Here is a 15077-nt window from a genome sequence, read left to right on the forward strand (position 1 = left end):
TGTGGTCATAAGTAGTCTAAAAATCTTTCTAATTTATGTTGCTCCGACAGGGTGATGTTTTCTCCTCTTTTCATCACTCTTTTTTATTTTTTGCCTGTTTTAGATTTTGACACGTTTGACTTTCTCCATAGCATCATAAAGTGATAAATACCATTTATTGTATAATAACTAAGCCCCTGGTGTGTCTCTATAGGTGTAAAGCTGATGTTTAATATTATATTCAAGGCAAGCTGTTTGCTGTTGTTTCAGTTGACAGTAACTTATTTTTAAAGATTAAATCAAAGTTAAGATGACTTGATAAGGTAACCCTAAACCCACTCTTAACACTGTCATAATGAAAATACATCATGAAAAAGAACACTTCACAGCAGTAAGTGGGCAGAAATTATTTCATCTTCATTTGAGTACTTTTTTTAAACGGTAAAAAAAACAAAAAAAAACTAGTAAAAGTTGCAAAGGTCTGAGCACACACAACACAGTAAGGTTCTGAAGAAATAAAAAAAAATATATATATTATTCATAATTCTTTAGGTTTCTTTCAAAAGTGTTAAAATTTATGAAAGAAATATATTGTTACATTAACAGAAATAATATGAGTTTAGTTGTGAAGGCACTCATATTTTTGTCATCTGCTGTTGTTCAGGATGTTCAGAGCTCTTCTGAATGACTGAGATCCCATCCATATCCAGCTCCACTGAATGAACACTGAAGGAACTAATGCCCTGTCAAAACAACAGCAGGACCAACACGATTCAGAAAATACATTTTACTTTCATCATTCATGTTTTTCAGTTTTTACTAGGACACTAAAACATGCAGGTCTTTCAGCAACCAGTTTAAATTGCACATCTATATTGAATCATTCTGAGAGAAGTGCTTCTACATATATCAGTTTAGAAAGGGTTAAAAACAACCATTCCTCTTAACATGTTCTCATTCTGTAGCGGTTGAACCAGTTTCTCTGGCTCACCTGTATGTTTGTGAGAATCTCTGTCACTGGTTTCTTCTGCTGAGGCTCACGGGTGAGTAAGAACAGGAATCCTCCTCCTCCTGCTCCTGCCAGACTCTGTCCTAAACTCAGCGGCTGAAGAGCGTTCATCATGGATCTCACGGCCGCCGGCTCACAGCCTGGAGCCATCAGCTTCTTCTGCTGCCAGTATGTGTCCATACACTCCCCCAACCTGAGGAGAGATCCTGAGAGAAACAGATCAAAGACTCCATCTGAATCTGGTGTGTGTGTGTGTGTGTGTGTGTGGGAGAGATCCTGAGAGAAAGAGATCAAAGACTCCATCTGAATCTGGTGTGTGTGTGTGTGTGTGTGTGTGTCTCACCCTCTCTGCAGGCTTCAGCACACTCCTCTGCATTGGTCACCAGCTGCTCTGCGTTCTGTACGATGGAGGGTAAACGCGCATACCAGCTCCGCACCACGTCCTGCACACACACACACACACACACACAGTGATCCAGTGACACACTACACAGCGTTCATGAAGTCTGACCATCACCATCAGCCGCTCGTACCTGCAGAAGGTTTCGTGCTAAACGCGTCTTTCCAGTGTAAACCAGAAGAAGATGCTGCTGCAGGACAGACTGGAAGTGTTGAGGAAGAGAGAGCTGTTCTACTTCCACTCTCAGCGGTAACTGAGCTGCAGATCGAGCCAGCTTCACTCCTCCAAACAGCCCGCCAACCTGATCCTGCCATCCACCACCTAAAACAGCAGCAAATATGCTTTCAAATTCAGTTTGATAAAAAATGTAAACTCCAGTCTGATCGAGCTTCACAGCTCAGTGAAATCTTATTTTAAACTAGAAAGGAAGTGATGCATCCCATTATGAGAATAGTGGCGTCTCTCGTACCGGTGGTGAGGATCTGCTCCAGGTAAAGAACATCATGAATGAGAGAGTTTGTGTCGAAGCTTCGTCCCGTACATCTGTAAACTGCTGCAAGAGCTGCACCTGCCAGAATACTGCTGGTGCCTGCAAACACACACATATACACTGTAATTATAATTTCATTTAAAATCAATTCATTGATTTCAATTTTGTGTGAGCCAACATACAACATCTATTAAAACAAAAAATAGTAATATATAATAAAGTAAAATGGATATACAAATTGTTATTTTTATTATTATTTAAAAATAAAAAGTGATAAAATACAATATAGTGAAATTGATGATATACATTTGCTATACAAATTAATATATTCACAAAGTAATAATAAAATAATTGAATAAATATTCATATATAACAAAGTGGAAGATTATACATTTATCAAAATAATTCACATAATAAAAAATATTATAAAATAAAACTTAAATTGATGATTGTACATTTGTTATACAAATAATTTATATATTTAGATAAATATTATATTGTAAAATATAAAATAATATATAAATTATTATTATTTGCATTAGCATGTATAATCATCAATTTTATTTGATATATTAATCGTTTTTTATTTGATATTCATATTTTTTTGCTACTATGTAAATATATATAATTATTAATAATTTATCTATATGCCATTACACATTACTGTTATTGCTTCTGATCTTTCTTATGCACATTTTTTCCCATTTGTACAAAAGATATTTTATGTGTTTATTCCAAAACAACTATTATTGCACATTTAAATGGTGAAGTGATTGAATCAAAAGTAATTCCCACTGACCGAGACCAGAACCGTGTGGCAGTGAAGACCAGCTGTGGATCTCCAGTCCGCCTCCCCAGCGCTGCAACAACTGCTCTTTCAGAGAGACAGCAGACGGCACACACACCAGCTCACTGCACACACACACGGCTTTCAGCAGGGCACCTAACATACAAACAACTTTAGTGAGCATTTACAGATTATTTACAGATATTTCTGCATTTATATTTTACGTAAAACATTCTCAAGAACAGAAATGTGTTATACTGTGAGGTGTACACAACTGATACACAGATTATGATGACACATGTTCTCTGACCTGGAGCGTGAGGTTGGCAATAGTCCTCCAGGTCAGTAAGATCCTCACAGAGTGTTTCTGTGGAGAAGCTGCAGGACGGGTCCCCGCTGGCGCTGACCAACAGCAGATGAGGCTTTGCAACGCGTCGAACTCGAGCTCCAATCGGACGTTTTCCATCCACCTTGACGGCCACATTGACCACCAGTCCACCGTGTTCAAACGCAATAGGAGGAGTGTCACTCCAGCCGCCTGATGACGTTTTCAAACACACACTTTCAGCACACAGTGTGAAAGACACTATGAAATCTGAATTGTTTTGAGTTAAAGCTTTGTTTTGATACGTTTATGACAGGAAGAATTTACTGAATTGCATTTCAAAGAAATTGAACACAGGTAATTCTGGAAAATGATGTATTCTAGCACACAAAGATTCTTCTAATTAAATACAATGAAATATATAAACTAAATACATCTCCACTACTTTTCAAAAGTTTGGGGTTGGTAAGCAAGGAAACTTTCACAAAAACATAAATATTGCCAAGTTTACATTTATTTGATTAAAACTACAGTAAAAAGTAATACTGTAAAATATTATCAATTTTAAAAAAAGGTTTTCTATTTTAATGCATTTTAAAATGTAATTTATTCCTGTGATACAAAGCTGAATTTTCAGCATCATAACTCCAGTCTTCAGTGTCACATGATCCTTCAGAAATCATTCTAATATGCTGATTTGCTTCTCAAGAAACATTTCTTATTATTATCAGTTAAAAGAAGTTGAGCTGCTTAATATTTTTGTGGAAACCATGATATATTTTTTAAGGATTCTAAAAAGAAAGCTAAAAACAACTGCATTTATTTGACATTAAAAAGTATATATATATATATATTTTTTTTAAATAAACTGTACTGCCCCAAACTTTTGAAGATTAGTGTATCTATCTATAGTTAAATTTTTTTTGCTGTTTTTCGAAACTTCACATGGTGTCACACAGCACCGTCAAACATAAACTCTGATCAGATTTCCTGCTGTACAGTTGAACTGAAGAAGCTGTTCTTACCTGACAGATCCAGGCGAGCGGGACACTCCACTTCCTGCCACTCGCCCATCGGTGGCATCTCTCCTTGACCAATGAACACAAACTGGCGCGCTGACATCACTGCCTTCCGCAGCAGTATCTGTCCTGCCCCCTCATAATGCCTGGCGGCTCGCACCAACAAATCTGGCCTTTAGAGAGCAATGACAAATCTGAACGCATCTCACTTTAAAGGCCCTGATATACTCATGGCAAACTTCTACTTAGTTTTTTGCTAAGGGGTAAAAGGAAGGTTGAAATATGGGACCAGCGATATAATGTTAGTAAACTGAGATCAGCGTTCAGATGAATATGTAAATATGTGCTGTGCGCTTTCCATTCAATAACAAAATACACTTCGATTTTGCTTTAAGTACATCGGGGCCTTGCATTTTTAATCACATTTTTGCACTTAAAAAAAAATAAAAAAATAAATCTATGAGTTCTGACCTGCTGAGCCAGTGCTTTCTTTGATTAGCCAGTTCTTGGACACCAGCGGGTAAGTTTCCGTCCTCTAGGAGTTTAAAAGCAGGAGCCCATGATGGATTGGCCGCTGGTCCGCTGCGTAAACCGCCTTTCCCCTCGCCCGCCAGACAGCCAAGAACATCTGCGATACAGGCCAGACAACGAGCCGCGACTCCCAGATCACCACTGCTGTGTGCAGCAACTGAGCAAAGAGACGAAATATTAGTACCCTCAGAAGTCAACAGATGTGAACCATTTCTCATCTTTTGCTCCACACCCGAATCTAGCGCCTGTAGTAGCGCCTCCTGCTGGCCAGCCAGCGCTGCTGCTCTGAAGAACGGCAGTAGGTTGAGATCCGTGTGGCCTTGCAGAGCGTCAACGGCTCTTTGTCGACCCACGCTGAAGAACAGCTCCTCTCTCCAGCGCAGCTCCGTCTGCTGGTCCGTCAGGATCACAATATCCCTGAGCGAGAGTCTCCAGGCTTCCTTCCAGCGGTCCCGCACACCAGCGCCGCCCAGAAGCCAACAAACACCCTCCAGTCCAACGGGTCCTGAACGGGGCATGAACACTGGGAACAATCGGGCGTCCAGCAGACAGCATGACTCGGTCCTCTCAGGTCCCCAAAGGTCCAGATGCCTTTAACACACACACACACACACATACATATTTTAGACACACTATATGATGCTGTGACCAGGGACTAAAACTTTATGGCAAAACTGCCAATGGCAGGTGACGAAAAAATGTACGAACTAGAAATTTTTTTTACTAGCCATAAAACTGTGCATTACAGATTAGGGGAAAAAATGTTAGTGTCATTTTTCTGATAAAATGTTAATATCACAGGCCCTGGCTAAGACAGTCAAAGTCAAAGCAAAACAAATAGAAAGATAGACCAAACCTTTAGTCTAAAGTCTGAGTGAGGTATGAATGTAGAAGTTTCTTACTGTATTCCAGTCCGACTGTAAAACTCACTCCATTTCTGATTAAGGAATGAAGCTGTAACATCATCAGCATGAGTCTGTGTGTACAATACCATATAATAAAGCACAAAACTAGCATAAATTATTTTCTTTTGTCCTTCAGAACAAATATACAGAACTTGCTCATTTGTAAGTGGCTTTGGATAAAAGCATCTGTTAAATGAATGGGTAAAATCCGGCTCTAAACTCTAAACTCACCTCTAAATGATCATGAGCTCCAAAAGCTGTGTACACAGTTAACTTTAACTCTCCAAGCATCACTCGATGACCCTGAACGATGATGTCGCTGGATAGAGGTAGACGTTGGATGCAGGATGATGAGGTCAAATCAAGCCCTGACAGCAGGCACCCAGAATGCACCTGGACTGGACCCTTTAATTGATATTGACACATTTTGATATTTATACTTATTTAACATGAAACATTAATAAGAAATTTTGCTTCCATAATGTGGCATATTTCAAAGTGAAACATGATAATCTGTAATAAAAACAGAAGGGTCAAGTTGGTTTTTATTTCCTTTACTTTAAATATTTGACAAAATCCTCCTGACCTGTAGGTGGCAGTGCTGCACCACAGCTCCTGCTGATACACGAACATCTCCTTCCAACACGCTATTAATCACCCTGCTGCCTTCTGCTACAGACTCCACTTCCTTTAAAACAGAAAGAGCAAAACATTTACGATAACTGACTTTATTAATACATATCTCAGAGACATGTTCACAACATTTTCCCACCTGAATATGAGACAGAATCATAGTCTCTGATCCAGATTCTGTCAGACGAACGACATGTTCTCGGCCCGACTGAGTCAAATAATCATAGCGGCCCTCTGGAATGTACACTGGCAACGAACAAATGATACATCAGAACAGCATGTGAATTTTTAGTATGCAAGGCCAAAATGTTAAGTTTACACTGAGAACTGAATCCCACAATGCAGTGCACCTAACCTTTTTTTTTCTGTGTGATTAATGAACTGGAATAGCAGTGACTTTATACATTAACATATTTTCTTGACTCATTATTTGACTGGATGACAAACACATTTTAGAAAATTGGATTAAAATGTGAAATACAATTTTTATCTAAATGCGAACCATATTTACATTTGAGACAAAGGCACAGGCATGGCGAGTTGAATGTATGTAATGAGGTCATTTGAATGTATATAAACATGTTTGAAACATTTGTCATAGTATACACTATGCAATATGCAAGTATTCCATTCTTAACACATCCATGCAAACACACTCTGATGTTAAATTCTAATTTAGGGACATTAGAGTAGAAAAGAGCAAGAGTACACATAGAAATAGAGGCTCCTCTAAGCGTCCTCCACAGCACAGCGCGGCCGCTCCTCACTGCTGCCCCCTGAGGCCCGGAGGACGAGCCGCAGCCTGCTCTCTCTCCGTTGATGAACTCATGCTCTGTCAGGTCAGAGCAAAGGCACACCAGAATATCCAGAAAGAGAGATATCTGCAAGAGAGCAAGAAAAGTGAGAGTGGGATCTGAGAATCTGAGAAAGAAAACCATGTTGTGTGCGATTACCTCAAGCGGTGGAGCTCCTGAATCCATGCCGAGATACGTGCAGCCGTCCAGCGGTGACGTAACATGAGTCTGCAGGAGTTTCTCTGCAACAGCCCGCGAGAAAAACACCGGCCCAGACACCTGAACACCACACGGATACTTTTAGAATTATTTGTGGAATTTGTTTTTAATTTAGAATTAGTAGACATATATATATGTATTGTAGACAAATATTTGCATTTCAAGGGCATACCATATTTTTTTATTCAGCAAGGACAGATCAAAATGACCAAAAGTAACAGTGAAGACATTTATAATGTTACAAATAATTTCTATTTCAAATAAAGCTGTTTGTTGAACTCTCTTTTCATTAAAGAATCTTGAAAAATGTATCACAGTTTACACAAAATGTTAAGCACAACTGTTTTCAGCATTGATAATAAGACATGTTTCTTGAACAGCAAATCAGCATATTAGAATGATTTCTGAAGGATCGTGTGACACTGAAGACTGGAGTGAAATTCAGCTTTGATTACAGGAATAAATGACATTTTAAAACATATTCAAATAGAAAACAGTTCTTTTGAATTATTTTACTATTATTTCACAATGTTAGCATTTTTTACAGTATTTTGATCAATACAATGCAGCCTTGGTAAGCATAAGAGACTTCTTTTAATAAATATAAAACTATTTTTACTAGTTAGCTGATCATAACCAAATTAATTTTATATAAAAGTCTTAAAGGTACAGTACCAAAACTAGCCTGTTTAATTCTCATGGTAAAAGAAAGGCTGGAACACAGTCATGTAAAACAAAAGTGTGACTATGAGTTGTGAGTCAAAATCATGTTTTAAGTGACAAATATAGCCACCAATCAAATTCATACCAGGGGTACTTTCCCATCAGGGAGTGCGGCAAGGCTGATCTTCTCCTTTGAGCCCTTATAGATAATGTTACATACTCTGTTCTGTAAAAGCAATAATTAAAAATGTCTCAGAAAATGAAACAGATGCACAATTCAAAAACAAATGAACGTAATTTTGAATAACGCACCTCTGCATCTGTGAGATATACGCCATGATTAAGAGCAAAACCAGCGTCACCTGGCAACGCCACGACCTGAACCCCAGAGAACCCGTCCCATGAAAACACTGTAAAGAAAAGGGGTGAAGATATTGATCAAATTCAGCAGTCAAAACTCCTTGCTGAAGTGTTTTTGAAGCTGTACACAGTTGATTTGTCTGTGTGTAAAAAATAAAAAGCTAATTGTGACTTTATATACCACAATCAGAAAAAATCAAATGTTTTTTGAGACCTTTTGTTTGTGCATTAGATGTGTGATTGTATAAATGTTAGCTCACGCTTTCGTGTTGGAATATTCAGGATCATATCAGTGCCGCACACCCAAACGCCTGGAGGAGATCCGGCGCAAATCTGGAACAACAGGATGTTTCACTAAATGTGCATCATAACGCACACACACCTCATTGCATTACATAGAGAGAGAGTGGTGTATGCATTCATGTACATCTGTGTGTGCATAACTGTGTGTGTTTTACGCTCACCTTTGTGGACAGACAATCCAACAGCAGGTCTAAGCAGCAAACGGCTCCTTCTACGGCATCTGATCTCTGTACGGGCATCCAGCAGAAAGCCCTGCTGCAGCCGTCCCACGGGAAATCTCTGCCCTAAAACACACACACCTATTAGCACACGTCTGAGAATCATCTTCATCTCAAATGCTTTTTGTTTTATTACAGACCGTGTGAAGGATGAGAATATGAGCTTCATCCAGAACATCTGCGTTCACCACCTAAACACAAACACACATTTAAGGCTGTTTAAGCATGTTTAAAACTGTATTCTAATCATTTATCAGAACATTGAGATATTATAGTGCTGAATAAGCAAAAGATTTGCTGCTCAAGAAACATGTCTTATTAATATCAATGTTGAAAACAGTTGTGCTGCTTCATATTTTTGTGAAGACAATGAGACACTCCCATCAAAAATGTGGGGTAACTACTACATATATATTATGTGACAATAATAATAATAATAAAAAATAAAAATAAAAAATACATTCTTATTCAGTAAGGATGCATTAAATTGATCAAAAGTGACAGTAAAAACATAATATTGATGGGAAAAAAAAGATTTATATTTTAAAATAAATGCAGTTCATTGAACTTTCTATTTATCAAGGAATCCTGTAAAAAAAATTGTATCATGGTTTCCACAAAAATGTTACGCAGCAAAAACGTAATAGTAATAATACTCATTAACAAATGAGAACCAATAATAATTGAGCACTAAATCACATTAGAATGATTACGGAAGGATCATGTGACACTGAAGACTTGTACCAGGAATCATTTACATTTTAAAATATATTAAATTAGAAAAGTTATTTTGAATTGTAATAATATTTCATAAAATACTGAGAGAGAGAGAGAGAGAGAGAGAGAGAGAGAGAGAGAGAGAGAGAGAGAGAGAGAGAGAGAGAGAGAGAGAGAGAGAGAGAGAGGGACCTTTCTAGAGTAATGTAAAGCTCACGCTGTATCCATCTCTAGCGCTCAGGTGTTCTGCAGCCACCAGCAGGGCGTTCAGTGTGGCCCCTCCGCTGCCCAGCCGGGCGTTTGGGTCAGGAACCGTCAGCAGCAGGGCATCAGCCGGAAGAACACCACGCTTCTGACGCACCTCCAGCTCTGAAACACACACACACACCTCCATGAGATCCACCTGAACCTGAGATCTGTTAATGTGTGGTAGACCCACATACAACAAAGTACATGGTGCAGTGATGGCATTAGTTACAGTACATAATTATATACTCCACGATACTCCAGAGAATACAGTGCTATTACCATTGCAAATGTCTAAAGATATATTATGGGCCATTTTCACAGACATTAATGACGCGATTCCAATTATCAACATCGCAAATCTAGTAAGGTTTTTTTTTTTTTATGTTTTTAATATACGTATAACGGTATACTTTTGCGTTTTATTACATTGAGAGTAAATGAAGTAAAAACGAAACAACACTGATAAGGGGGTGTTTCTAATACTACGGCTAAGGGAGTGGTGGCAAATTTCAGAAGAGTCTCTCTTCTGACTGCCGTCATATAACGTGTCGAAATTTTTTTCGCTCTTTTGGAAAGTCATTGAAACTGCATTGTTTTTTTTCCGTTTGCAACAGGCTTTATGCACAGCTTCACTACTTCCTGAACTTCAGCCAGCTCCTTTGTTTCCTGTCTGCCATTATTGGACAAACTGATTAATCCAGGTGTGCCTGATTATTGTTACTGAGACCAGGCACACCTGGATTAATCAGTTTGTCCAATAATGGCAGACAGGAAACAAAAGAGCTGGCTGAAGTTCAGGAAGTAGTGCAGCTGTGCATAAAGCCAATTGGAGCAAATGCAATACAAAATGATATGCTGTCGTCTCAACTATGACGACTTCCGCCTTCAGAGAACCCCGGAAATGTGAAAAGGGTCCCCAAAACAACCATTGGAAAACAACCCATGCTGCGTTCCAGTCATGGGGTTTCAGTCCGCTTTTTAATAAAAAAAAATAAAAAAAAATTAAATGCTTGTAAAAGAAAACAACAACAACAACAAAAACAAACAAACAAACAAACAAACAAACATCAACACCAATTATTGTCAGTCATAACATAATACAACAGAGTCCTTCAATCCAGATTAAGTTCCTTCAGTCTTTTTAATCCAGATTAAGTGCCAAGTCCTTCAACACCGCCACTGTTCTTATAGCTTTTACATTTTTTGAGAACTCAATAGATTCAAAATACATTTTCATTTTATGTTTCAATCTTTAAAAAAGAGGATTGCATTTAGAAAATTTACATTTGTGAATGTGAAATTTGGCTAACAGAAAAATAAGGTTCATAAAAAGACATATCATGAAAACCAAAAATTACATTTCTATAATGTAAATTCAAAGTTAGGATTCACATAACATTTGATAAAATCATAAATGTCACACCAAAATGTCACTGTGAGAGAGCAGTTCCAAAAAAAATGTAAAGAAGTTCCAGGTTTCTCTAAACAGAAAGAACAGAGGGTTTTCATATCACTCTTAAGTCTTTTGAGAGAACACTTATCTGGATAAAACAAACCTATGAATTAACTTAAAGGTAATTTCTCTCATTTTGTTAGTTATCAGGTATTTGTGAGGTAATGTCCAAACTGTTTTCCAGGGAATGTCACTTACAAAACCATTCCAATAAGAAATTACATAGAAACGGACTCCTCCTGAAACAAGACTTGAATTTTCTTATTGTTCTTTGATTTAGATGAAGAAAGCCACTGTTTACCTACACGTCTTACACAGATTCATTGAGCGACAAAGAGATGAAAAAGAAAATTCTCTAAAAAGCATGAGAGCTCCTTGTGGCACTGCATCAGACACGATTGCAAACTCTTTTGGAGTAACAGGAATTCCATGCTTTACCAAGAACTCCAATTCCAATAATTCAATTCAAACTCCAATAATTACAAAGTGAACCATTTTGATTGAAAAGTTGAGATACAAAAATAATTCCATTTTTAAACCAATTATCAAAGAAAATAGATTTGTGTTTATACAGTAGGTCCTTATTATTCCAAATTTTATAAGAGTGAGGTGTAAAATGGTGTTTATAGATGAGGGACCAAGCTAATAACATTTGCCTATGAAAAATGGATAATTTGATAGGGATTTTCATTATGTTATAATTACAGGTTAATAAGAATTTTAAACCCCCTAGTTTAGAAAAAATAACATTAGGGATCAGATTCCAGATAGATGCGGGCTTATTAATAAAGTTCTTTATCCAATTTGTTTTAAAAGTGTTGTTTAAAGTGGTGAAATCAAGAAAGTTTAAACCCCCCCTTCCCAATGGTGTTCATAAGTACAGACTTTCTGACTAAATGAGTTTTATTCTTCCAAACAAAGTTGAGGAGCATTGTATACATTTTTTTTAAGAATGGCGGTGTGGACACCGGTGGACACTCAAAGAAAGAGCAGCGTATGTTAACCTTGACAAGCCCTCAGCTTTGGCTAGTAAATTTCTTCCATTTAATGACAGATCTCGCTGGAGCCATATATAAAGTTTTTTCTGTGTTCTCTCAATTAGTGGATTAAAATTGACAGAGCATTGTTATAATAATACCTAAATATGATACCTGAAATTTGAGACAAACTACACTCTTTGATGGACATCAAATCACATTTCGAAAGGTTCAAGACAAAGCCTGAAGCTTTGGAGAATTGCTGGATATAGTATACTCGAGTGCTAACGGAACTTGGTTAGCATCATGCAAAAAAAAGTGTGGTATCATCAGCCAACTGACTGATGAGTATCTGTTTGTCAGTGTGATAGAGTGAATTTTATGTTTATTAATTTCTTCAAATGCATTATAGAATTGTTCAATGTTAATTGTTCTTTTTAGTTTAGTGATAGTGTGTCATGAGTTAGCCTGTCCGAGCACATGGTTAGCATGGATCTCCGCGGTTAGCCCGCTAGTTATACACGAGAGACGGTCACTTACACTTATGTCAACATTATTTGAATATATAAGTTTTATGAGTTATCTTAAATTTGCATAGTTGGATAATTAACTCTGTCTGTGAATTGAGTTATGCATTTCGTTAGTTTTCATCAGTTTTGTATGTGACTTCATATTAGGAAATGCATAGGACACGATGTCATTGTGAACATTGGGTAAGTTAACGTTAGATATGAGTATGTGATTAGTATCTCAGCTCCAGTGTTGTCATCAATTTCATACTGTCATTTAGTGGATCAAGGTAAATATTAATTCTGAAAATGTGTTTTCTTTTTGTAAAGGATTTGAGTGTCACTGTCAATTGTAAATGCCACACGTCTCTTGTGTGATGACATGTTTGAAGTCACTTACGTTTACAGCCAGTCATTACTGTAAAAGAAAAGTGATATGTAGGCTACTGATAATATAATTTACTGAGCATTTGTTATACATGTGTATGCTTTTATTATTTGCCATTCAGAATCAATACACTGTTAAAGAAGCAATCACTGCAGCGCTCTCTTCTCTTTTATTTGATTCTTAATCATCTTATACTTCTTCTTCAGAGGTACTACATCAGCAATAGAGATACCACGAAGACCACTATTAGAAACATAAGAAGCAAATATCTGGGAAACTAGTAAAAACAAATAAGGGGATATTGGACATCCTTGTCTAATACCACGTGACAAGTAAAACCTAGGAGAAAAGTTATTCCTTATGTGTCGGTCTCTCATAAATCCAGACTGAGTCTCATGATTTATAACGCTATCCAAACATTCTTTAAGTCTTTTAGCAAATATTTATGGCAAAAATTTTATAATCGTTGTTAAAGGAGTGTGATGGGTCGCCAATTGTCCAAATATCTTTCTTTGGTTTAGGAATTAGTGTGATTATACCCTGCGTTGAAGTAGGAGGTAAAGCTTCTTTATCAATACTCTCTTTAAAAACACTTAAAAAAGGAGAAAGTTCATCAGCAAATAATTTGTCCAGCTCAGCTGTAAGTCCATCACATCCTGGGGATTTATTGTTTTTCAAACTCTTAATTGCGCTTATTACTTCCTCATGGGTAACAACTTCATCATAACACATTCTATCACTTTCAGAGATAGCTTTAACATTAATAACTGAATCCAGAAACAAAGTCGATCCAGTCCACTTTTAGACACGCACTTGCGAACTTCCCTTATTTTGAAAAAAATAGTTTGTAGAATTTAATGTTTTACTCTGTACAATGTAAGATCTGTTATATGTTTCCCCAATATCTGTTTGTCTTATGTTTAATGTTAAATGTCATTGTAAGCCTTTATGAAAGTTGAATAGAAAAAAAAAACAGGAAAAAAAAACAGAAAAAAAAAAACCTTCCCCTCGGGGCCCGGGGGATTTCCTACCGCCATTTTGAAGTGCGTTCCACTTTGTGAAGTGGACGAGGGAAGTTTATATGGACAGTCTATGGGGCAGACCGAGGGAGCGAGTCTACTTCATATGTACACTTCAGGCAGGCAGCTCCATCCATATACCACAATGCAACACGATTGTGACCGTCACCGCAGATCTCGTCTAATCACCACCACCACAAACAACTCTATGATATATTTTTTATTTTATTTAAAACAACCCAAACACATCTATATAAATTTAGATGCTGCATTAAACAACTTCTTAAAAAAAAAAAAAAAAAAAAATCAAATCAAATCAACTACTGCATACTGAGTGATCAAGGGCTTTGCAGTTTCCGCCAGTAGTGGGCACTCGTGCGACGTTAGCAATGAGGTAACTGTTACATCCAAGTGGACGAGACGGAGGGAAGTTAGCGAGTGGACTAGAACGCAGCACCAGAGTAATATCATAGTACTTTTTTTGTTATCGTCTACATGTTTTTTCACATTATTACTTTAACGTAGATTAAGGCTTTTTTTTAAACAAATATGCAAGGACATACGATGTGTGAACTCACCTCTCTGGAAGGCATAAACACTATCTTTATGTTGACATGTGAGCACAATAACGGTCCACTTCAGCAACCCTTCATCTGCCATCCTGACGTAAATGATTTCTCCTCATGTCAGTAACAACCAAGCGCGTGCAAAAACCAGAAGCGAACAGCGCTCGGGTCCGATTCATTCACCAACTATCACTGGATTATAACACCAAAAGTCGTTCTACCCGTTCTATCAAAACAAAACAGCGAATGCAGCACTTCCGGACTACAAAGCAGCTTCTGGACTACAATCTAATCGCACGCACGATTAGGAAATGCAGTTTTACTAAATAAATAAAAGTGGTAGGTTTAACATGGATGATTATGTGGTAACACAACGAATAAAATCTATGAATAATTATAGGCCTACAATAAATATCTTCCATTGCACAGGGAATGCAATTAAAGATTTTAGCTTGGAAACAGGAAATTGAATTTATAATAATAAATCCAGCGTTTTGCTGGGAAATGTAGTTTGAAACGATCAAAAAAGTATAACAATGATTTATTTCATGCTTTTTGGGAACC

General features: G+C 37.3%; 1 protein-coding gene across 1 annotated transcript; it reads right to left on the reverse strand.

Annotated features, from left to right (window-relative positions):
* Positions 1–613: 613 nt before the first annotated feature.
* Positions 614–14721, reverse strand: LOC130073643 (L-fucose kinase). The gene is made up of 23 exons (XM_056239170.1): positions 14526–14721; positions 9570–9721; positions 8776–8826; positions 8579–8701; positions 8375–8447; positions 8067–8164; positions 7900–7980; positions 7032–7151; positions 6788–6959; positions 6218–6324; positions 6032–6133; positions 5677–5850; positions 5443–5516; positions 4773–5131; positions 4481–4697; positions 4016–4182; positions 2976–3203; positions 2678–2821; positions 1858–1977; positions 1522–1709; positions 1332–1431; positions 971–1194; positions 614–722 (listed from the first exon to the last, which is right to left on the reverse strand). Exons 1-23 carry the CDS (start codon positions 14605–14607, stop codon positions 615–617), a joined length of 3264 nt encoding a protein of 1087 aa, XP_056095145.1. The 5' UTR covers positions 14608–14721; the 3' UTR covers position 614.
* Positions 14722–15077: the final 356 nt, after the last annotated feature.

Source organism: Rhinichthys klamathensis, unplaced genomic scaffold (assembly GCF_029890125.1).
Source record: "Rhinichthys klamathensis goyatoka isolate OS25496 unplaced genomic scaffold, OSU_Roscu_1.1 h1tg000557l_1, whole genome shotgun sequence".
Classification (NCBI taxonomy): domain Eukaryota; kingdom Metazoa; phylum Chordata; class Actinopteri; order Cypriniformes; family Leuciscidae; genus Rhinichthys; species Rhinichthys klamathensis.